The sequence below is a fragment of the Haemaphysalis longicornis genome, unplaced genomic scaffold, assembly GCF_048455015.1.
Source record: "Haemaphysalis longicornis isolate Haplotype H1 unplaced genomic scaffold, Haemaphysalis longicornis Haplotype H1 scaffold_8, whole genome shotgun sequence".
In the NCBI taxonomy this organism is placed as follows: Eukaryota; Metazoa; Arthropoda; class Arachnida; order Ixodida; family Ixodidae; genus Haemaphysalis; species Haemaphysalis longicornis.
The window spans coordinates 46,022,783-46,046,783 of NW_027526445.1; the positions used below are offsets into that span (position 1 = coordinate 46,022,783).

General features: G+C 47.7%; 1 protein-coding gene across 1 annotated transcript; it reads left to right on the plus strand.

Annotated features, from left to right (window-relative positions):
- The first annotated feature begins 3,685 nt into the window (after positions 1–3,685).
- LOC144150065 (uncharacterized) lies at positions 3,686–4,168 on the plus strand. The gene has a single exon (XM_077681865.1). The coding sequence runs from the start codon at positions 3,686–3,688 to the stop codon at positions 4,166–4,168; it is 483 nt and encodes a 160-aa protein (XP_077537991.1).
- The last annotated feature ends 19,833 nt before the right edge of the window (positions 4,169–24,001 follow it).

Here is a 24,001-nt window from a genome sequence, read left to right on the forward strand (position 1 = left end):
CTGGCAAGTTGATCTTTGTGTCGGTAGGTGGAAAGGGCAGAAAATTAAACACTTTCTAAAGGTACAGCAGACATGCCCGCAAAATTTCTTAAGGATACGTCAGACATACCCAGCTTTCTGGCTCAAAATGTCGACCTCTCGGGAACCTAGCAAAACCACTTCAAGAGAGTGATATTTGGCATAAAGCAAAAAGTCAACGTGAAGATGAAAACAGTCAAATAATTTTCCAGGATTCTGAATATTTTTTGTGTAATTCGGTGTCAAATCTTACTCCCCATGCATTTCTATGGGATAGTTTCCATGGCTCAGTAACCTAGTCGCGCAACGTGCGAGACTTGAAACTCTGCACAAAGCAAGTCCTCCCCCCCAATATTAACTGCGCAAAAAAGTCGCTAAATAACTACAGAGTAATCACTGTTGAAAGGACTGCCATGACCGGGAAAGCTGCACGCAAAATTTTTTAAAGGTAGTTTGGAGCACTCGGTTGAACTCGGATGGATTCGAATCTTCACAAGTTTCCCTGTAGTATGTGCATGCCCGTGGATAGCGGTTTGTAATAGCTATACTTAATGCCCACTTTTCAATTCACGTATTGAGAGCAGTCGGTCTTGATTTTTACACACTGGCCAAACCGCTATTGCTCACTGAAGCTACAGCTGATGTAGCCATCGCAAGAGTTACATCCAGTCATCTGTTTTTAATAATAACAGTGGCTCAGGCTAGTCAGTGAATGGAAGCGGTTTGGCCAGTTGGGTAAAATCATGGCAGACGGCTCTTGCTTTGTATTGTGAAATGGGCTTAGGGTAGCAGCTTGGAGTTCCACCCGGATTAAGCCAGAGTTAGTCCAATCATCAGTAATAACAATAATTAATAATTAACAGGGACTCTGGCTAGTCAGTGAGGAGATGCATTTTGGCAGTTTGAGTGAATATCAAGAAAAACTGCTGTTGCTGCATGTTGTGAAGCGGGCATGGGGTAGCGGTTTGGAGTTTCATTTGGACTGAGCTAGAGTTAGTCCAATCATTTTTACAGTTGAACCTCATTATAATGAACACTGATATAGCAAATTATCGGCTATAGCGAACTAAATACAAATTTTGGTTGGTCACGCATCATTTCAGTGCCGGAAAGTGTAACTGCAAGAGCTGCACGCGGTATCGGCTGTAATGAAGAAAAACCTCCCGACGCCTAAAACTGTAGAAGTAGAAAAGGCCTTTTTGTGCGTGGTCACGGCGGAAAGCTTTTTCCTGTTCGGTGCTATGAAAAGCCACCGTACAAAGATCACGTCCTTCTTCAAATAAATAATATTGCAGGCCTGTTCTGTCAAATGATCTTTGCCCTGTTGTAATTTTCCGTTCTCGTGTTTGGGCCCATGTAGTTTGAAATGCCACAAGGAGGCAGCTAAGGATTAACCCGTTTACAGTAAGTTCAAAGCCTAGAATAATGCGTTTTTGCGGCTAGGATTTTTACACTAGCCAGATTACCGATTATTTAGAGCCACGTTTTACCTCTACCATTACAACGCCTATCGGGTACAATAAACTAATTTACTGCAACGAAACTACTTTGTTATAATGAGGTTCGACTGCAATTATTAGTATTCAATAATAATTAGCAGTGATTATGGCTTGTCAGTGCGCCGAAAGGGCTTAGCCGGTTGAGTAAAAGCAAGAAAAACTGCTCCCACAATGAGTTGCGTTTTCCCTAGACAGAAATTTACTGACAGCTGGCGTTCTGTCGGGACAGAACTGTATGGAAAGCATGAAACTGTACAAAATTACCACGTGGCATTAGAGCAATTATGACCAGGCCGGTGTCTCAAGTGGCTTAGAGCTCCTGGATCAGTTCGCTAAGGTGGGAAATTAAAAATTTTGCCGATACGTCCACCGTATCGCTAAGAAATTTTGCGGGTACGTCCGAGTACCTTTAGATACAGCACAAATTAAAAGAAGTGATAGTAAAGAACGCTAATCAGTACAAACAGCATTCAGTGCTGTGCTCATGCGCATATTTGCGGATCAGCCCGCAGGCACAGTTTTGAGAGGAGTGTGGAAGGGCGCTTGTCTAGGGTCCCTTCCTGCAGAGCTATCTAAAAGTCTGTTTTTACGCAATGATCTACAGTTATACTACTGCCCTCTAATGAAAAATGTACAGGGTGTTGCAGTATACAGTTTATATGTTCCAACACTCTGCAACACACATGAACAAAACGTTTTCAGCAAAACCACTCCCATTATCTTACAAATTTTGCACTAATGTCACATTTCAGTAGTATATGCTGTTGGGCTAGATGGTGCATATCGCCTGATAAAAACACGACACCAAAACAATAATATTTCAGTTCACTACAACCACGAAGCGATCACACTTTAGATTAGTTAAGAAACAGGCCAGGTAACAGAACCACTTGGTTACTTCTTAGCGCCGAAAAGACACTTTTAAAAGTGCAACGAGGATAATGAAGGCCAGACATCAGTATACTCGAAACGCTCGAAAGTGGCCATTTTAAGTTGTTTTTCTACTTCCTTTTTTTACTGTCTCACGTGCATCCAATGCCAATGACGCATTTTTAGGAGGCGTTGACATAACTTGCGTAGGCAACCAATTTGCCCACCGCATCAAGCTGGCTCATGCGCGCAGATAACGACACTCCCTGGGCACGTATCATGAACGCACACTTGAGACGACGCAAAACTTCGCGGGACAACAAACATCGGTACCGTTCGCCATCGTCACAAATCCACCCGCCAAACTGAGACAGATCTCTGAGCACTGCTTGAATGTATCGCAAGTAGCGTTGCAATACAGTAACAAAGGCGCCGATACAATTAACTAATACTTACACAGTGAGGGCCAACTACCCGCCGCGGTGGCTCAGTGGCTAAGGCGTTTCGCTGCTGATCACAAGGTCGCGGGCTCGATTCCCGGCCGCGGCGGCCGCTTTTCTGATGGAGGCGAAAAGCAAAAACGCCCGTGTGCACGAGATTTCGGCGCACGTTAAAGATCCACAGATGGTCAAAATTAATCCGGAGCCCTCCACTACGGCGCGCCTCATCGCCTGCGTTGCGTCGGCGCGTTAGACCCTGCAATCAATCAATCAATCAATCAATCAATCAATCACATTGAGGGCCAACTACAAATAATCCTTCTTTTCCTCCTTGTAGCCCCTGTAGCAGCACAAGCACGAGACCTCCCACATTTCCACACAGACGGCTGGCTGAACAGTGAACTGGCTGGACCACTGGACGTGTATTCCTCCTCTCCCGTTCAGTTGCATGCAAACTAGAAATAAAAATTGTCCCCACGCGGCGTGCGAACTAAAAATCAAAATTGTTCCCACGGGGCTTGCGGATAGGGACACCCAAACGTAAACACGGGCGGCCGCAGCGACGGTGCGGGACGCGCGGTCAAGTGGCAGAAGGAGGAGCGCACTCGCGCAAGATTGTACGTTTTACATCTCGCTTTTCAATAAACCCAGAATCAGTCTAACTATGTGTTTTTAATAAGAAGCAAGAACACTACCAATTTCTGGCGACGAGGATGGGATCCCTGAGGAGATACCGAGAAGACCCTGTGAAACATCCCGCCTAGAGAATATTGAAACTCGGAGACAAGATCACGAGATGAGCCACGACCAAGGAGCCTACAGAATGACGCAGCGAAAGAGAGCAAGTAAGCCGTCGGGATGGAAGCCCAAGTTCCTACCATTCTTCCTTTCGATCCGTATGTGGACGCGACATCAGCTTCCTCGAGATGGATGAGGTGGCATGCACGATTTGAAAATTACCTCGTTGCGGCTAACATCACAGATGATCTGAGAAAAAGAGCACTACTGCTGGACCTAGCCGGAGAAGCCGTCCATGAGATTTTTCTAACTCTTCCGAACACCGGAGCTCTGTACGACACGGCTGTTGCAAAATTGAGGGCTCACTTTGCGCCCAAGAAAAAGTCCGTCTTCGAAAGGCATCTGTTTCGACAAGCGAAGCAAGAAGCAACAGCAAATATAAGCGAGTTTCACGTGCGCCTACGCCAACTAGCTTCTTCCTGCGAGTTCAGCGATGTGGACAAAGAAATCCTATCTCAAGTGATAGAAGGAACCACGTCGTCGATACTAAGAAGTAATGCTCTGCGGGACCCAGACATTACCCTGAAGCGGCTGCAGCTATGAGGAGGTCGCAGCCTTGAGAACGTCACGCCGAAAGACAAGCAGCTAACATGGAGAAGAAATTGCCGGTTGCGGTGAACAAGGTGACCCAAGGGAAGAAACAGTGGCCGAAAAAGCAGAAGAAGAAAGCAGAACCAAAGGTTGCAAGTGGCAGATGCACATGCTGCGGAGGAAAGTGGCCGCACGAAGGAGGCAGAGAGAAGTGTCCTGCGTGGGGATCCACTTGCCACAGTTGCAACAAGAAGAACCATTTCGCCAAAATGTGCAGAACGCCCAAAGTGCGGACGGTCAGAGAGAGAAACGACCCAGAAGATGACCCGGAAGAACTGTACTACGTGCTTGTGGAGATAGAAGGAGCCAGAATGGAATTTTGCGTGGACTCTGGAGCAGGAGTTGACGTGATTGGAGAAGGAGCTTGGAGAGACATCCTGAAAACACCCTTTCAGGAGACCAGCATTCACCTGGTTCCTTACGGAGTAAACCAAGCCCTTTCAGTGCTGGGAATGTTCAGAGCAACAATTAAGGCCAGGGAGAAGACAACGGAGACCAACGTGTACGTCTTAAAAGGACTTTACGCGTCCCTCCTGAGCTACAGCACAGCGACCAACCTTGGACTTATACAGCTGCAGTATGGCGTTGAAGAGAAGTCAATAGTTGATCCGGAGCGGGAATTTTTAAGTCTCTTTACCGGACTCGGGAAAGTGAAGAACTTCCAGGTCAAGCTTCAGATCAAGACGGATGTTAATCGTGTGGCCCGCCCACACAGAAGGATACCATTCAAGATGCGAAATGGAGTCGAAAAAAGTATCGATACACGAGCGCCGCGCAACGAAATGGCCGAAAGAAAGGCCCAAAACTCGTCATCCGATGAAGAATTTAAACAGACAGACGGACAGAAACTGCGTGGAGTGCGAACTAAACTTTTAAAAAAGGGCGATGACCCCGCGCCGGCGCCGGTGCCCGCGAAGGCCGCGGAGACGCCAGCGCCATCTCTCGCCCCCACCGCGGATCCTCCCGCGGCGAAGTGCGAGGAGGTGGCGCCGCTCGTCGGCATCCAAGCAAAGAAAGACTGAAACTAAAGCGTGGCAAACTGTTCGCATGGCGACGCAGTGAAACATCCCCCTCGCGAGGGGCACGATCAAATGCAGAGCATTTCCGGGGGCGCACGACGTTAAGTAGTTTGCGTTACGTTAATTTTGTTGCACTTGTGGCAACTGCTGACGAGAGAGCGCTCGTCAGCAGTAATTTGAATGAGTCAACGATATAAGGCGCGTTCCTAGCGTCCCATTCGGTGTCGGCTTTGTGGCGCAGTGGGTAGAGCACCATGTACATTGCGTTCCGCCCGCAGGGTCGAGGGATCGAAACCTGGCGCCGGATAGTATTTTCTTTTATATAGTGTAGGGGGAGGGGTGCGGACAACGACGGTGCGGACTACGACGGGATAACGCGGGTGACATCGTGAGTTACTGAAATGCTCTGCATTTAAAAGAAGTGAGAAGACTCGATGAAGAAGACATCACCGAACCAGTGACAGGACCAACACCCTGGGTCTCACCGATAGTGGCAGTACCGAAGATGAAAGAACCTGACGCCCTAAGAATATGTGTGGACATGAGGGAGCCTAACGTGGCCATATAAAGACAGAGATACATTATGCTGCCAGTAGAAGATATCATTGGGATCTTCAACGGAGCCAAATTCTTCTAAAAACTAGACTTGAACGAAGGGTACCATCAGCTAGAGCTGGACGAACAGTCACGGCAAATAACGTTTTCGACGCATATGGGACTCAGGAGGTACAAGAGACTTCCCTTTGGAGTCAATTGGGCGGCAGAGGTCTTCCAGGACGCCATTCGACAAGTCCTGCCTGATAAAGATGGAATCATCAACATCAGTGATGACATCTTGGTGTCGGGACAAAACCTGGAAGAACACGACCGGCGACTCCGTCTGGTGTTGAATGCTCTTCATACTGCTGGACTGACAATGAACAGCAAGAAATGCGTATTTGGCACCACCAGCCTGAAGTTCTTCGGACGCGTTTTCTCAGCAGAATGCATGCAGAAAGCAGCGAAAGATGACACCCCCAAAGAATCCAAGTGAAGTCAGAAGCCTCCTTGGAGTGATCAACTACTGTAGCAGGTTTATCCCTCACCTGGCACATACTGTAGAACCGCAACGTGAGCTCACACATGCCAAGAATGTCTTTGAGTGCAGCAGCAAGCAACAAGACGCCCTAGACAAGGTCAAGGAAGAGCTGGCAGCCAGTCACTCACTAGACTACTATGATGACTGTAAGGAGACGAACCTTATTACAGATGCAGGTCCCAATGGAATCAGTGCAGTGCTTGCACAAGAAAAACCAGGAAAAGGAGGAAAAGAGGAAACCAGCATCCTGGCCTACTACAGCAAAGCACTAACTTCGACAGAAAAGAGGTATCCGCAAATTGACAAAGAGATGCTGGCAATAGTGTCATCGGTGGCACACTTCAGAGTGTACCTCGCTGGAGGAAAGTTCACCATCAAAACCGATCACAAGCCTCTGGTCTCTATCCTGCAAAATCCAAGGGCGAAGCTGTCTGCTAGGCTTGAACGCCTAAGCCTTAGATTACAGCAATACGACTACGAAGTCGAGCACATCTCTAGCAAAGACAACCCAGCGGACTTCTTGTCAAGGCATGCACACGAAGATGAAGTGATGCCGCAAACAAAAGAAGGCAGAACAACTCAAGAGTATGTCTGTTTTCTGAGCAGGGTAGCTGTGCCAAAAGCCATGACCATAACTGAAGTTGAGACAGCCTACGCAGAACCACTGATGCAGAAGCTCATCGTAGCCATCCAATAGGATGGTAAGAAGGCATCTGACAAAATGTGGGAAGAAACTGCCTTCAAAGCTTACGATCACATTCGTCACGAGCTCACAAAGACCGACAACAACGTCATTCTTCGAGGCACAAGGCTTGTACTTCCAGATAAGCTTCAGAGGAGGGCGATAAAAATTGCCCACAGAAGACATCAAGGTATCATGAAGACAAAACAGCTGATAAGGGAGACAAACTAGTTTCCCGGTCTAGACAAAAAGGTGGAAGACCTGATCAAGAACTGCCGTGCTTGCCAGAGCACTGTTCCAAGAGACAAACCACCACCTCTTCAGATGACAGAACTACCTCCATGGCCATGGTACACTCTGGCAGCAGACTTTGCAGGTCCTCTTCCCGGTGGAAAATACCTCTTGGTTGTATAGTAGGCGAGTACTCAAGATTTCCCATGGTCGCAACCTTGCATTGGCTGAACACGCCCACAGTGACAGCGAAAATGCTGGAAATGTTTGCCATTGATCGAATGCCACTGAAAGTCAAAACGGACAATGGACCCCCATTTTTAAGCGCTGACTTTGCGAGCGGCATGGGTGCAAACTGAATAAAGCATCACAGAGTGACACCTTTGTGGCCCCAAGCCAACGGAGAGGCTGAGAGATTCATCAAAAATATAAGGAAGACTGTGAAAGCAGCAGCAATAGAAGGAAGAAAATGGGAAACAGAGCTGCAAGAATACCTGCTCAACGACAGGGTGACCCCGCAAGGAGCAACAGGTCTCTCTCCAGCGGAGCTTCTCCTCGGCAGAAAAATCAAGACAAAACTTCCAGGGGCAGCAACCGAAGACGAAGACAAGCAACTCCGAGAGAGGGACACGCTCAAGAAGAAAAGAATGAAAACATACGCGGACGAGAGACGTCATGCAGCTCCACACTCTCTTCAGGTGGGAGATCGAGTACTGTTAAAGCGCCCAATGAGATTGGCCCACGAGTCGCACTACGACCCAGGCCCATTCGTAGTAACCCGCGTACAAGGGTCTTTTCCGAAAATTTTCCGTGCAGCGCTTAAGCGAGAATTCGTGTTCTCTTGGGCAAAACTCCTGCCTTCCGATAGCCCATAACTCCTTCCGAAAACAATTTCTGGCTACGGCCCTGGTCTTTGCTGATGCTTCCTTGCAACTGCGTGCTTTAAATTTTATTGGCCCAAACGAACAGGCACGGTGCGGAAGTGAGCCAATCTTTGAGGTGCCCAAGACCTTAATTGCGTGGGCACTGCGGACTAACGAATAATGTTTTAATGTTGACTTCATGCTTTTGAGTACTTGGTTGGGGATTATGAGTGCTTCATTTTAAATCACTCTCTTCCGTGAAGATGGCTGTACTAGCATTCATGCCTACCCCTTGAACTGAATGTCTGCATTGGCGAGAAGGAGAGGGCATGGGCAAGCAATTTTTCACACACGCGAGTGCTGGGTGGGTGACGTCTTACGTATCTGTCATTGCAGCTACGTAGCTTTTTTGTTAAGACCGCATTTGTTTAGTGGTAGCAAATATGATTTCATTTCATACCGAGTGTCTATAGCATGGCTGTAAAAAAAGGAAGCAGCAGCAGCAACTCGGACAAGCTGTTTTGATACCACAGTTGAAGTAAGGTCAAGTGGTAGGCTTCATCCATCTTGCACAAGAACGGAATCGATAGCTGTTTAATAAGTGGATGCCCTCCCCTGGTTTACTCAATTGGCTTCCTTTGCATTCTGGCTGCCTGTTTGTGGAATTTATCCATGCGTATTCTAATTCCTGTGTGGTGGTGTTGTTCCTGACACAACAATATTGTAGTACTGGTCTGCACTGTCTGACCCTTTGAATAAAGCCAAGGTGTAGGTTGCATACATAAAAGGGCTGGGCGTTGGTTAAAAGTTTTAATGCGATTAACCGGCTAGCTTCAATCTTGATTAATCAAAAATTGGTAAAATTGGCTTCGAAAGAAAAATGACCAAAATAATATTTTAATGATATCCATACAACAACAACAATAATAAAATGCTTCTCCGCCCTATCAGTTTTAATTGCTATCATCTCTGAGCATACTTGCATTGTTTTCTGTTGTAACGACAGGCAGGTTATCTGAACACAAACATGGTCCTCGACACGCCCAGAATTTCAATGCGGCACTCCTGTTTCGGTTTGCTCACATTAGTTCAACTGATTAAAAAATTAATCGCAACTGAAGCATTAATCGGAAGGTTTATCGATCAACCGCCCACCCCTAATACATAGTCCATTCAAAAGCACCATATGGCACTCAACGATCCGCAATTCGTGCCTTTCGTAATTTGCACTGGGGACAAAAATTGAAATTTGCCACAATATAATGCAAACACCTCAAACGAAGGAATGTAAAAGGGATCACCAGCACTTTCTTTTCAGTTGGGTGTGTTGATAATAGCTGAACTGTTTTTGTACCGCCTTCACCAGTTATAAGGGAACAGTGCATTCCCATTAGGTGAAGCAAAAGTCACTGAATGAAGATATTTACTTTCTCTAAGGGCACTGCATGCAGTTTTTGTTTCTCTTCTAATAAAGCCTTTGCACTTTATTGAGTATAGAAGCCACACCTCTATGCATGATAGTTTTGATATAGATACAGTGTTGTTACCTCACTCTGTGCTTGTGATGTCGGCTCAGAAAAAAACTTCTCTGAAACAAACTTTGAAGCCAACTCGTGTTCTGAGGCCTTGTTGCACCCAACTCTGACTCTTTTTTCAGGAAATTCGATCGCAATAAAAAGTTTTGCCCAAACAGGCTCGTATCGTTTCCAATTTCTTTTGTGCATTATACTACTCAGTTTTTCTCCATAGATGTTAATTCTGGATGTCTAGTGTTAGTCTCACTTGAAGCTTATAGCCTAATTATTAGGTGAAGCCATGCATACTTTTAGTAGGTGATGTTCTGGATCTCTCATGTAGCTGACCGATGTGGACTTTTGGGCGACTTCACACGTGTAAAGTTCAAAATTTGGATGAGAGACAAAAAATGATGACATGAACAAGTGCTACTTCAAACTAGGATTTATTGGTAAGATACATTCGCACATATAAAGGCAAAGTTTTGACAAGAGACAGAAGAGGATGACAGGAACAAGTGCAACTAAGTATTACTGGTAAAGTACAATCGTGTATATACAGAAACCATGTGCACATCAGTAAAAAAGCAAATTCCAGCACACAAAACAGCTATGCACAGGCACATGATAATATTTGTGACACAGCTAGGTTATGCCCTGATGTACAAAATATAACTAGAGATCGGAACTTAGGCAAAATGCCCATTTTTTCCCTGGAGTCTCTGTAAAGTTTATTCAACATATTCAACATATAAGCACGAACTACAGGAATTGAAATTTAATCAACTGTTGATCGTGCTTTTAAGGGCGTATTTTTAGATTCGTGCCTATATTGGCTTTTTGTTGCCCTAAAAACGCTTTTTCAGGCTTGCCGAGTCCATTTTACGCAACGTGTTGCCCCAAAACATACCATCAGAGTCCACTCTTCAGAACCTATACCTGCTATTAATGGGAAAAGACATTATGAAAATTCACAACTTAGGGACTCATGTATATGGATTTCAATGGACAGGGTACTCATGTGTTCAGACTGAAAAAGTTTGAGGGCCACTCCAACTAGACGCCTTTGGATAGAAACTTCCTCTAGGAAACAGTTCAAAGAAGGGAGCAGATGCATCGGCAACTTTGAGGGCAGAGATTTCCGAGTTTTAAGAAACCAGCAGGACCTGAAGGCAGTAATTTGGCAAGGAGTCTGGTATGGCGAGGAGAAAATGTGGTCGGCAAAGTGGTCAGAAGCACTCAGGCTGTGTCTTTGCAATCACCGGATAGAAATATTTAATAGTGGCCATGAATATGCTGGAAGATTCAAAGCATCTTCCTGTCCTGCACTGATTGAGCTAGTGTACATGTGCGTTCCTGCGTTGAGCATTTGCAGTTTTGACACCACAATGCACAGTTGAGAGTTCAAAGGCAATTGGAGGGACAATAGCATGAGTGCCGGTGACTATTGACATCTAGATATGCAAGGCTTGCATAGGTGACTCGTCCTTCTCTCAGTGGAATGGCTGCTTCTATGGGCAACCCAAAGTGGGTCTCAGAAATAGTAGTCATGGGTGTATAACGCCATGGGAAAAGGTGTTTTGGTCAGGGAAGGCTCGCCATAAAAATAAGAATACAGAGCTATGACCACTTACAGCTGGATGAGCTTCGCTTTGCTCTGGTTTATTAAGTTGGTGATGTTTCTGAGCTGGGTGTGTTCCTGCACTAAGGAAACGGAGGGACGATAAAATACGACACTGCAAATGGCTGATCTGTTAATATTCTCGTCCTGTACCGTCACTAGGTGCAATTAGGCCAGGTAGGGCAGTTACAGCTGCAGAAGGTGCATATAATGGACAAGCTTCACGCCCGTGTTTCGCCGTCCAGCGAGATGAAGATCGCTATTTGTGGCCGCCTACGTGGATCGTTTCAATCTGCAGTGGTTCGGCGCATGCGCCCGGGACGAGCAACGCCCCACCAACTACGGACCACATCGGCTATATAAGCCCAGTTGCCAGCGAGCCACTTCGTGGGCACGGCGAAGCTGTTGGAATGAAGGCGCCTCAACTGTCTATCCTGCTTTTCCAGGTTCGTAAAAACGAAAAGTGTTTCAGATGCGATGATAGGTTTGCCATTGTTCTGCCGTGCCCCGAAGTGTTCGCTGAAAATGTCTTGCAGTGTGTTTCCATGTTGTTAATGCTCGCCGGAGATGCTGAGGCCAACCCGGGCCCTCAAATCGAGGAAATGCTTGAGGAACTCTTGAAGGGACAGCAGGCACTAAGGGAAGATATTCAGCAAATTAAAGATAGCCATGAATTGTTCTCTAAGCAGCTGGTCACTTTCCATCAGAAGATGGAGCATATCGAAGAAACGTTAAAAAATGTACCACTGAACAAAGCGAAGATAGAGACTCTAGAAGTGGCCATTCAGAGTGTAGAAACTACTGTCCGTTCACAGGCGCAAAAGCTAGTCAACCTGGAAGATAGGAGCCGTCGTAACAATTTGCTTGTCTTTGGTATACCGGAAGGCGAAAATGAAACAGATGAAGAACTTAGGCAGAACGTTTTGCATGACGTATTTGACAAGCTCCTTGGTGTTAAAGTGAATACGGTCGAAAGAATTCACAGGTTGGGAAAAAAGCGCGACGATAACACCCGCCCCGTGATCATGAGGTTGTTCGATTACAATGAAAAAACAGCAGTATTCAGCAACTGTAAGAAGCTGAAAGGTTCGGAAATTTCCGTGTCAAGTGACTACTCGCAGGAAACATTGCAAAAACGCCGGAACTTGTGGGAGAGTGCCAAAAAAGAAAAGAGTAGTGGTTCAAAGGTCAGACTTGCACATGACAGAATTACCATTGATAACGAAGTGTTCTGCTGGGACGACGAAAATAACTGCAGAACTAAAATTGATAAGAGGAGGGTGAGCGCTGAGGGAAACCTGTGACAATGTGCACCCAAACCTGAGGATTTCACGTTGATAAACATGAACGCGAGAAGCCTAGTGAACAAAACCCTAGAACTTGAGCATTTGCTTATCGTGCACAACCCCGATATTGTCATAGTGAGTGAAACTTGGCTGCGTCCAGATATAAAAGATACCGAAATAATTCCGCCCGCTTACAAAATGATCCGCAACGACCGCGATGCTCGCGGTGGCGGGGTGGCAATTATCTATAAACAGGGAATGCAACCCGTACTCATGAAAGATTGTCCCGGCACAGAAAGTGTTTGGTGTAAAATAATGTCTGCTGGAATAACTTACGTTATTGGTGCTGTCTATAGACCCCCAAATGCTCCCGTTGCCTTTTTGGAAGCCATAGAAGAATACATTTTTAACAACGTCCCCTCAAACGCACGCGTAATCCTGGGAGGAGATTTTAACTTGCCCGGGATTTGTTGGGATACTCTCAAAATAGGTTCCGTAGATGTTAAGCACAGCGAGATGTTGTTGGATATTGCCTTTAATAATGACATCATTCAAGTTGTAAATGAACTACCAGGATTGGTCCAACAAGAAACTCAATCTTAGATTTGGTATATGTGAATAGGAAAATAGAGGAATACACCGTAACGGTTCACGAAGGCCTCTCTGATCATAAAATGGTATTGCTTTGTATTAAGAAGTTCATTTTACCCAGCCATGTTAAAAGAAAGGTAATCACGGTAAACGATTTTAGCCAAGCTGATGATGTTAGCATTTTGGACCATCTAGAAATATCTCTGGATTCGTTTCACGTGGGAATGAACGTCAATCAATTGTGGTGTACATTTAAAGGTATAGTTCATTACTGCTTGGATAAGTTTGTACTGCAAAGAAAGAAAACTGTGAGGAATCACAATCCTTGGATGACTCGGGAAATTATTCAGCTCGAACGCAAAATTAGGCGCAAGAAGCGGTATGCAGTAAAAAATCAAAGCGAGATATCGTCTCTTTCGTCAACATTAAAGCTCAAGCTGTCAGCTGCGAAGGAAAACTATTATTCAAACACGCTTTCCGAATTTATGAAAGTTTCACCCCTACGGTTTTGGCGTCACCTGGCCGAGCCTAAAGAGAATGTGCAGTATCTTGATGCTGATGGAAACATTGTTATTGACAGTGCGCAGATTGCTAATATGTACAACGACTACTTTCATTCTGTGTTCTCGGCCCCAGAAGTTCCAAAAACGAATCTCGATACATGTAGCTTGTCTGCGTTATGCACCATGCCGGACGTTGTTATTTCAGAGGAAGGCATTCTCTCGATTCTTCTCGAGATGGATACAAAAAAATCTATTGGCCCCGATTGTATACCGAGTGAATTCCTGAAGCGTTACGCAGAGTGGGTTGCGAAGTACCTATCGGTTATTTTCAAAGCATCCCTAGAGCAAAATGCATTACCCAGTGACTGGTTAACTGCCAAGGTAGTTCCTGTTCATAAGTCTGGAGCAAAATGCAGCGTCGACAATTACAGACCAATCTCAATTACATGCTGTAAAATACTGGAACATGTCGTTTCAAAATGCCTGTACAAGTACCTTGAGGATTCGAATATTCTGGTCCCTAGCCAACATGGTTTTCGGCGGAATTTATCAACTATTACTCAGCTAGTAGAAACCACCCACGAGTTTGCACAATCTCTAAATGAAAAGGGTCAAATTGATGCAGTTTGCCTTGATATGTCAAAGGCTTTTGATCGGGTTCCCCACGCGCAGCTTATAGAGAAACTAGTACGCCTCGGTGTAAATAAGAAGTTGATAGAGTGGCTTAAATCGTACCTTTCTAACAGGACACAATTTGTTGAAATTAATGGTGTCAAATCCCGTATTTTAAGTGTGACTTCTGGTGTGCCCCAGGGCTCCGTGCTCGGCCCGGTGCTCTTCTTGTGCTATATCAACGACATTGCAGAAACAGTTTCACCTAATATTAAGTTTCGCCTGTTCGCAGACGATTGCCTTATATATTCAAGAATAACTCATCGTAAAGATCATCTCGCTTTAAACGCTGCACTGAATAATCTGGGCGACTGGTGCAATAAATGGAAAATGAAAGTTAACTATTGCAAAACCTCGTACATGACAGTCACAAAAAACGTAAAAAATGTGTTGGCGTTTTCCTACCGATTAGACGGGCATGAGCTAGAGCGAGTAACGCATTTTAAATACTTGGGTGTCACCCTATCTCAAGACTTAAGTTGGAAAACTCACATTGATCATTTGTGCAGCGTTGCAGAAAAGACGCTGTGGTTTTTAAGAAGAAAATTAAAACTGGCATCAACCAAAGCAAAGCTTACGGCATATTTGACGCTTGTGCGGCCTACGCTAGAATATGCGAGTATTATATGGGATCCGTATAGGAAATACCAGATTGATAAGATAGAAAAAATACAAAGGCGAGCAGCTAGGTTTATTCTGTCGAGATATAGAAGCACTGATTCGGTTAGTGACATGCTAAGCCATCTTAACCTACCTAGCCTTTCAGACCGACGGAGAATAGCTAGGTTGAAGTTTCTTTTTATGCTAAAAAACAATTCCCTAAACTTAGACACTAGTCCGTATTTAAAAGCTAGGAACACTCGCACCGTCAGGGGTAGCCATGCGGGCCAGTTTCTCGCAATTAATGCTAGGGTTGACAGTTTTAAATATTCGTTCCTACCGAGAACAATAAAAGACTGGAATGCACTTCCACAGGCTGCAATTTCCGCAGTCACGGTTAATCAGTTTGAGTCGTACCTGCTTCGTCATTAATCACTTATAACTGATTGATAGCTGCTGTAACGTTTTATTCGTGTGTTCTTGCATTTCCGTGTGCTTCTGTCTTGCGCACGCGCTGTACACATGTTTCTTGGTGTAGTTCCTGCGCATTCCATTGCAGAACACTTGCTGCGCCGCTTGTATGCGGGGATGTTGCTTGGCCGATGAGACCCCGTTGTTGAACATGTGTTGCTTGTTTTCATTGTCGCGATAGCTTGCCACTGCGTGCAAATGGTATCTGTGCTCAAATTTGGTCTTGGTTTTGTGTATAAAAATGCGTCTTTGTATCGGGCTGAGAAGCTTTGTTAGTGTTGTTTGTTTTGTTGTCTACCACCCTGTAACGGCCCCACTGGGGCTAACAGTATCGTTAAATAAAAAATAAATAAATAAATAATAAAGGCTGTTCACCACTAGCTGTAGCTATAATGCCTGCGAGGTGCAGTTAGCAAACTTTACATGCCTTCAGCTTCCCATTGATTTATGATTTACAGTTTGCTCTTTTCACCAGTTAGTCAATGTAAAATAGTATGATATACTATGTTATAGCACGTATGTGAGGCACTTGTATTTGGAAGCCCGCATTATACAGCTGCCTGCAAAAATTGCTGCCCGTGCAAGCATCGCACTCTGCCACCAGAGCGCAGACATCAAGGGCAATATATATAGCAAGCTAAGTGCAATGGCTTGGCTAATCTCGCCTTTACCATAAAACAAATTCTCTGTTAGTTGGACTGACCTCTTCAGCTTTCATTAAAGAGGCACTGACACAAAAATTTTGCATCTTGCTTTTTTTGTTGCGATAAGTAGCTAGTGACCTACTTATAACCTGTAGAAACCTCATTTGCTTCAGCGTGCGACGGTTGTTTAATTATAGGCATTTTCAATGGGGTCAGTCGCAGTTTCAGTCTCAGCGGGTACCGCGAAACGATGGATTTTGTGTGAACAAAGCTGACCACGTGACCGTCGGAGGGATATCACAGAGCAGAGCTCCGTAGCACGGTCGAATCCGCATCGCCGGCAGTTTCTTCCAATGCCCCCACGTACTGATTTCGTGAGCCACTTAATTAACAAGCGACCGAGGATGTGACGCAGGCGCTGCGAGTGCAAATGCTACCCCGGCTAAAGAATGACGCATGACGCTCGAGACAGTGGGTGGCAAGACGCGCTGTGAGCAGCCGGGCGGTCTGCCTACAGGTCCGCCTACAGATGTGTTCGGCTTAGCCCTGCGGCGGATATTCGATTGCCGCTCTCGTATGCGGTGCACATGACAGTTTTTAATGCAACCCGTCATCGCATCCCTAAGTCCTTTCTCATATAAGCTGCCATGGTTGGGACTTGGCAGCGGTAACAAGCTATCACTCGATCTACCTGCGCCGGCCTGGGCCACTTCGCGGGCGTGGCTGCCGCCTGCACAGTGACCGTGCGGCTCGCTCAGTGGGCTTTTCGCGTCTCCGGCGCGTTTTCGCATTCAATGTAAATAAAAAAATTCCCCCGCATTTCCCCGAGGGGGAGAATGTGAAAGTGCGAATGCACGGTTGTCGGCCCGCTTGCGGCGCTTGCGCTCGGCCCCCGCAGCCCACCGCCTCGCCGCCTTCTCTTCCATCTCTTCCATCGGGTTTGTAGTATCACGTGTACACCACGCAGTTATCAAGCCGCTATAACGCCGCTGAGTCGCCAACGCACGCCGCTGACGACGTAGTTTGAATGCGTTAAAGATATAAGGCGCGTTACTCACACTGATATCAGCGTGGCGTCCGTGGCTTAGTCGGTAGAGCGTCGCGCTGCTGCCGCAAAGTCCTCGGATCGAAACCTGGCGCCGGATGCTGTTTCTTTTTTAAATATAGAGGAGCACTGCGGACGCCGCCGACGCCGCCGCCGCCGGCGGTGGATGGTTTGGGGTCGCTTATAAAGTGCATTCGCACTTAAAAGTAATCGAAACAGAGTGTCTGGAATCGCTGTAGAACTTGGGTAGCGGCTAGCTGCGCGATGAGCCGACGAAATCACGGCGCCTCCGCCGCCAACGATCGGGTCGTTCGTTCTCGAGGTTCTCGAGAGCAGAAGCTCCGCCCTCCGGCCCTCCGATTGGAGCGGCGAGCCCGCGAAAAACTCCGGCAGTGCGGAAGCGGAAAACACAAACTCGTGACATGTTTCGATGTTGTTTATTTATACAATACCCACGTGATGTCGATTGCGCGTGGTCTTCTGCTAGCTGCTCGTTTGCGTTTCCCACACTTTAAAATTGATTTTAATTATGTTGTAGGCTGTTTTCGCCGCTGATATTTTGCAGATGATGTATATGTGTTCACACCGATCTACCTCCGAGTTATGTCGCCTTCAAACTTTTTTGTCAGTACCCCTTTAAAGGTTCCCTCTCTCTCTCTCTCTGTGTCACCATGGAATTCGTAGATATAACGGAACACAGTGAACTCGACCACGTCTCATTTGGGGGTTTACCTGTAGCCGAAATTACAAGCCGAATGTGGTACGTCCAGCTTGGCACCCCAATGCACACAATCACTTTCACGTCACTGAATTCGCTGCATCACAGCACGCCATATCTTCTCTTGGTGAACTCTTTTGCTGCATGTTGTTGCTGGCGGCAACTTGACTTGTATACCTGTAGGATATGGGGGCGCACAACTAATGGTGCACGGAGCAAGATATAATAATGGTGTCACACTTCGTCCTCGATTCTTTAGGGTAAAGATCGGTGTCATCGTGTTGTCGCCCTTTCACCGGCGAGGGCTCAAGGTGACGGCTTCATTCGTGAGCTGGCTCAAAGCAGACAACACGACGTCGATGGACACCTCGACGATACAATTAATTACTTGATTTAAGGACAGTCCTTTAATGCCTTTCTGGTCATGAAACTTCACCATCACGCTATGGGAGAGCTTCGTACGCTGCCGCGCCGTGGCGCTGGTGTTGATCGGAGGGCAGCCCGGGGCGTGGTCAGAGCGCGTTTGGCAGGGAACGCACCACGGAGTAAGGTAAAACAGACGCTCGCCGCCTTATCAGCAGTGCGCTTTCGCTTTACGGGTCGTGTGCCGCTCAAATGGACTTATCATTTTGTGAATGCCGAAAAAAAAATCGCGCCAATCCACCCCGTGAATGTGGTTGGAAAGCAAAGCTGTAAGCGGGACCCATACGATTCCCCATGCGACGTCACTTAAATTCACTCACATCGCCCTACAAATAGTAAAACCAGAGAGAAATGAAATGCACTTAACTACACCATTTATTACTTCAAAGAGATATTCTTGGTAAGGCTAAATCAATGCATGATGCATGAACGGTGTTTCGTTGAGTTGTATTGGTGTAGCACAAGAGTGGAAACTTTTTTTATAAAATTAACGCAGTGTCTAGAGTTACGTCCGACGGAACCCAAAATTGAAAACTAGAGTTACGTCCGACGGAACTTTAACGCGGTGTCTAGAGTTACGTCCGACGGAACCCAAAATTGAAAACTAGAGTTACGTCCGACGTAACTTTAAGCCAGTTTCTAGGGTTACCGGGGTTACGTCCGGCGGAAAACTAGAGTTATATGTCCGACGGACGTTTAGGCCAATGTTTTGAGTTACGTCCGGCAGGTCAGGCATAACGTAAAGCACAAAAAAAATTACAGCTAACGGCAGCTACCGTGACGCTCTAAATGTGTAATCTATACGCAAAATTAAAAGAGAGTTATAACAGATCGGAAACGGATTACGGAGATTACAACTAGCGACTGCGTGAACATGAAGCGGGCATTTTACCTCTACTGCATCTCAACAGATGGCGCCAACAGGTCAAGCTGGGCTCTCAATACATACGGCTGGCTGCTCCTAGTTTTTCGTTGTATTTGAGAGTCCCTCGCACTGACACCGCCTGTTCCTCACTCGCCGATTTGTAGACGGGCCCCATGTGGCTGTCAATACAAGTTATGTAGCCAGATCGCCTATATTTACCCTAAAAGAAGCTATCGTACATGCGTCGCTCGATGACATATGCCACGGCAGTTGGTTCGGGACCGTGTTTCGCTTGCTGCTTGAGCTGTCAGAATCGCACGGATTTCACTTGTTGCAACCTAATTTTTCTTAAACGATCTCATATTTACAATCCGTTCGACTAGGCGCGAGCCAAGTGTACGTCTGTCAAACTCTTCCAAAGCGGCCGTCCGCTTTGGAACGACGGACACGGTGCGTCTCGGTACCGTCCGGCCAAGTCGCTCCGGTTTACGGTAGGGTTCTGCTCATGCGGGGTGGCGTCCAGACGGTAGACGTTACCGCACTGGAACCGCTTTTCCGATCTGTTATAACTCTCTTTTAATGTTGCGTATAGATTACACATTTAGAGCGTCACGGTAGCTGCCGTTAGCTGTAATTTTTTTTTTGTGCTTTACGTTATGCCGGACCTGCCGGACGTAACTCAAAACATTGGCCTAAACGTCCGTCGGACATATAACTCTAGTTTTCCGCCGGACGTAACCCTAGAAACTGGCTTAAAGTTCCGTCGGACGTAACTCTAGTTTTCAATTTTGGGTTCCGTCGGACGTAACTCTAGACACCGCGTAAAATTAAAGTAGGCTCCAACCCGGTGTTAGACGATCTGACTACTCCGTCTCTGCGCCGCGGACGGAGGCGACGAGATTTGCGGCAGAGAAGGAGGAGCAGGAGGAAGAAATACTTCTGTTCAGATTTCTGAACTGTCCAGAGTGCAGCCCTCGGGAGTGATTCCTTCTTCTGTGGGGCCCATATGCTGTCCGCGCGGCCTGTGTTCTGTCCACCCGCTGAAGCTGGGTAGGTAGAGAGGGCCTGGACAGCAGCACCTCCAATTGCTCTTGTTGGGTACTTGATGGAAAGAGAGGAGGATGCTCAGGGCTGTCTCAGAAGGCGATAATGCTAGGTTATCTCCCTGAACGTGACAAGCGGGTGACTGTCCTCGTGCAGCTCCATAGCACGGGAGGTAAAAGCGCAGACTTGTTGGGTGACCGTATTTGTTGCCCTCTATTGAAGCGTGAGGGGGTGTCCGGATGAGCTGAATGGAACCGTTTTGGGAGTGGTTTTTTAGCACGCGCAGTGCAGGTCAGGACACCCAACCCGACCGGTAATTCCAGTAGGCTTGCTGGGAATCGGTGACTACGCTCCGAACCCCTGGTTGAGTGAGAGCCAAGGTGATGGCTGCCTCTTCTGCTGCCGTCATTTCTTGGGTCGTAAGCGAGGTACACGCAAGGAGGTTGTTTCGGGAGGTAGCCACGATGATGGCGTATTGCTGCCCTCGATGTTTGGAGGCGTCTGTGTAGATAACTCCATGATCCCCACCGAGGGTGGTGTTTAGCGCTTGAGCCCGTGCTTTTCGGTGACCCTCGTCATGTGAGGGGTTCATATTTCTAAGCAAAGAGAGCATCATTAGTTTTAGTCGCCAAGAATCTGGGAGTACGTCAAGCGGAGTGACATTCTTGGCTGCCCAGCCAATCTGGTGAAGCATGCGGTTACCCACCGCAGTTCTGAGTCGGACCTTCTGGTTAGAAAGATGGCCTTCTATAAGCTCTTCCACCGTGTTGTGGAGCCCCGTGCTAAGCAGCCTCTGTGTGGACGCACTCTTGAGAAAACCAATGGCCTGCTCGACCGCCTTTCTAATCATTATATAAAGCATCTCTATGTCTTCTTTGTCGAGAAGAAGACAGGAGGTTGACGTAAGTGGCTCTCAAGAGGACAAAAGCTTCAATTAATCGAAAGGTACCGGATTCCTTTAGGGCTCGCTTCTTGGTGGCAACTCGCCTGATCATATGTATGACTTGATTAATGCTGTTTTTGAGGCGCTGCAAGGAGACGTCACTCTTGGTGTTAGCCTCGAGATGTAGGCCCAGGATCTTGATGCTGGGGCTTGGAGTGATGGCCTGGCCATCAAGGAGTATTTGAATGTATTCCTTGGTTTGACGTGAGGGCGGACAACAAGGAGCTCTGATATTTACGGGAACACTGGAGGCCACAGGCTTTAGCACATTGGCGTAAGGAAGTGAGATGCCAAATGTGAGCTTCCTTTAATTTTTGTAACTCTAAGCACATGAGCAATGTGCGCACAGGGCCGCTAGACGGGCGTGAGTGGTCGCGTGACGCTTTCACGTGGCATTCAGCGAGAACGCAAGGGGGAACCCGTAGATATGCTTGGTGAGTACACCACCTGTCTTCCCCGTCTTCGCGTGGGCTCGTAGCTAAATCGGTAAGACAACGGGCTCTCGCTTTGTTAGTGCATGAGTTCCAGGTTCGATTCCCGGCGGTGCCAGTGAATTCTTTTATTTGTTCGCTGGAGTTTTCTGGTGACACCAACGGTCGCGAAAGAACCCTTGGGGGGTAGAGGTAAAAAGCTTTGCTTTAAAAATTAGGTGCGAACGGCCATGCTGCTACTGCGTTCCTGCCTGCCGGTCTGGCTACAAAGCAGCGGCGGCCGCCCGATGCCCTCCGATCTGCGGTGGCGCCATTCGCGGTAGCCGTTGTCCCCGTACGAAACTTGGCCGGGAGTTTCATGACCAGAGAAGCATTGAAGGGCTCTGATTTAAGTAACCGGCCATGACAACATATCCCGCGGGTATCATCTACGTTGAAAGAAACCAATTCGGGCGCAGAACAAATTCTTAGTGCAAAACGACGCAATAACAACAATAAAAAACAAACAAACGGCGACAAACGAAGCGACCGTAGCGCATACACACAGTGCCTTTGGAAATCGCCTCGACATGCTTTGGCTGAAGCCTTGGGTGAAACTAAAGGAAGTGGCGGCTACGTTGACAGAAACTCGGGCATCAAACAAACGCCAAAGCGAACCCACCGCTGCAAAAGGGCGCACTTGCGCAATGGTGATACAAAAACACCTTACCGCAGTGCATAGCTTCTTGATGCTATGCGCAGGGCCTTCGTTATAAAAGTAAAAACAACAACTAAAAATCCCACGGCCTAGGAAGGGACGGAAATGTCTTTATCACGTGAGTTGGCTATGACGTAACGACCCCGATCCGTTGATGGGCGGAGAGAGCATCCCGCGGTATTGGCCTCGAGGACATACCGTGGCGCCACCTACGAGTGACGTCACTTGTTGGACGCCGGGGCACGTTGTCGTCTGCTTCAACACATTTCCTGTGCGTATGCGACAGCATGTTTTGTTTTAGATGCGACGCTGAGAGCATCTCTTGTCGGCGGCCCTGTCCTTCCCACGTGCGTCCGTCGTCGGCGTCTGCACTCTCCTCCGCTCACCCCCTCTCCTTTCCGATAGCGAACACTCTCTCGCGAGGGGCATTGGATTGGCTTGGCTGGGCTTGGATTGGATTGGATTGGGTTGGATTGGATTAAAGTGGATTGTGTTGGATTGTGTTGCGTCATAGCCGCGGCAGACGCACTGGCGCCGGCGCGTGCCCAGGTGAGAGCGAACACTCTCTCTCAACATCTGCGGGTGTGCGGCCCAGCGCGCTCTCACTCCGCCGGTGGGCGGCGCTGCGCGCGGTGCTGCGCATGTGCAGTACTCTCTCTCTCCGCGGTCTCCTCTCTTTCGGGTGCGCTGCGCATATAAAGGGGTATTCACACGAAGGAGAAATCCGCCGTTTGGCTCCTAGGAGTGCGCATCACGTGACCCCTACGTCACGGTTTCTCTCCGGCGCACCGCTCCCATCGGAGGTCGGAGCTTCTGCTCGCGAGCTACAAACGATCCGATGCTTGGCGGCGGAGGCGGCGGGATTTCGTCTGCTCGTCGGGCAGCTGGCCGCGACTCAAGTTCTAGAGCGGTTGCAGGCACTCTATTTTTATTGCTTCTTATTACAATAGACGCGAAAATGCGCCGCGCACACGACAAGCGCACTGTGCGAGCCGCGTATACTACCAGCACGGTCGCTGGGCGAGCGGCGGCCGCGGCCGCGAAGTGGGGCAGACCGGCGCAGGTAGCTCGAGCGATAGCTTGTTATCGCTCCCCGAGGCGCAAACAGAGCTGCACATGCGAGAAAAGGGGATAATGATGTGATGGAAAGTTGCATTAAAAATCGACATCTTAGCCGCTTGCGAGAGCGGCAACCGAATATTCGCCGCAGTGTTAACCCTAACATCTGTATGAGGGCCCGTCGGCGGACCGGCCGGCTGCTCCCAGCGCGCGCATCCCCACCAACTGCCCCGCGCGTAGCTCGCCGTTCTCTACCTGTTCTCTACACCGCGTCCACGGCCAATTTTTGGACGGATGACAAGATCAATACTTAGAGGCTTTAGCACAAATTGCCGCCGTAGCGGAATCGGTGGTGCTACTGCAGCTCTGCTTTAGAGACAGGCGACTGCAAACACCGACAGACGCATCCATCTAAAAACGTTGGATGCATCCTCCATGTGAGCGAAGGAGCTGGCCGAGCGAAAGTCCGCCTGCGGTGACGTCACGACCTCCCTCGGATATCTCCGCTGAAACGCTCCGTCGTGTGAATACCCCTTAACCGGAGTTCCGCTCTCCGGCGGCCTTTCGGTCGAAGGTTGCTCTCCGCTTGCGCTTGAACCCCCCTCAGCGTCGCATCACACCAGGGTTCCCGCGAGGGGAGTTGGACGTAATTTTTTTTGTCCCCGTCTCCCTTTTCCTTATTGCTTTGATGCAAATTACCCTAAAAAGTGTTCTACAGACCGAATAATTCAGGCCAGCAGTCAGCGACTCACTTCTTACCGGCGACACAGCCGCGTTTTGGTAGT

Bases quoted from the DNA above. Each gene is read 5' to 3' on its own strand.
- LOC144150065 (XM_077681865.1), top strand. From the start codon at position 3,686: ATGGAAGCCCAAGTTCCTACCATTCTTCCTTTCGATCCGTATGTGGAC.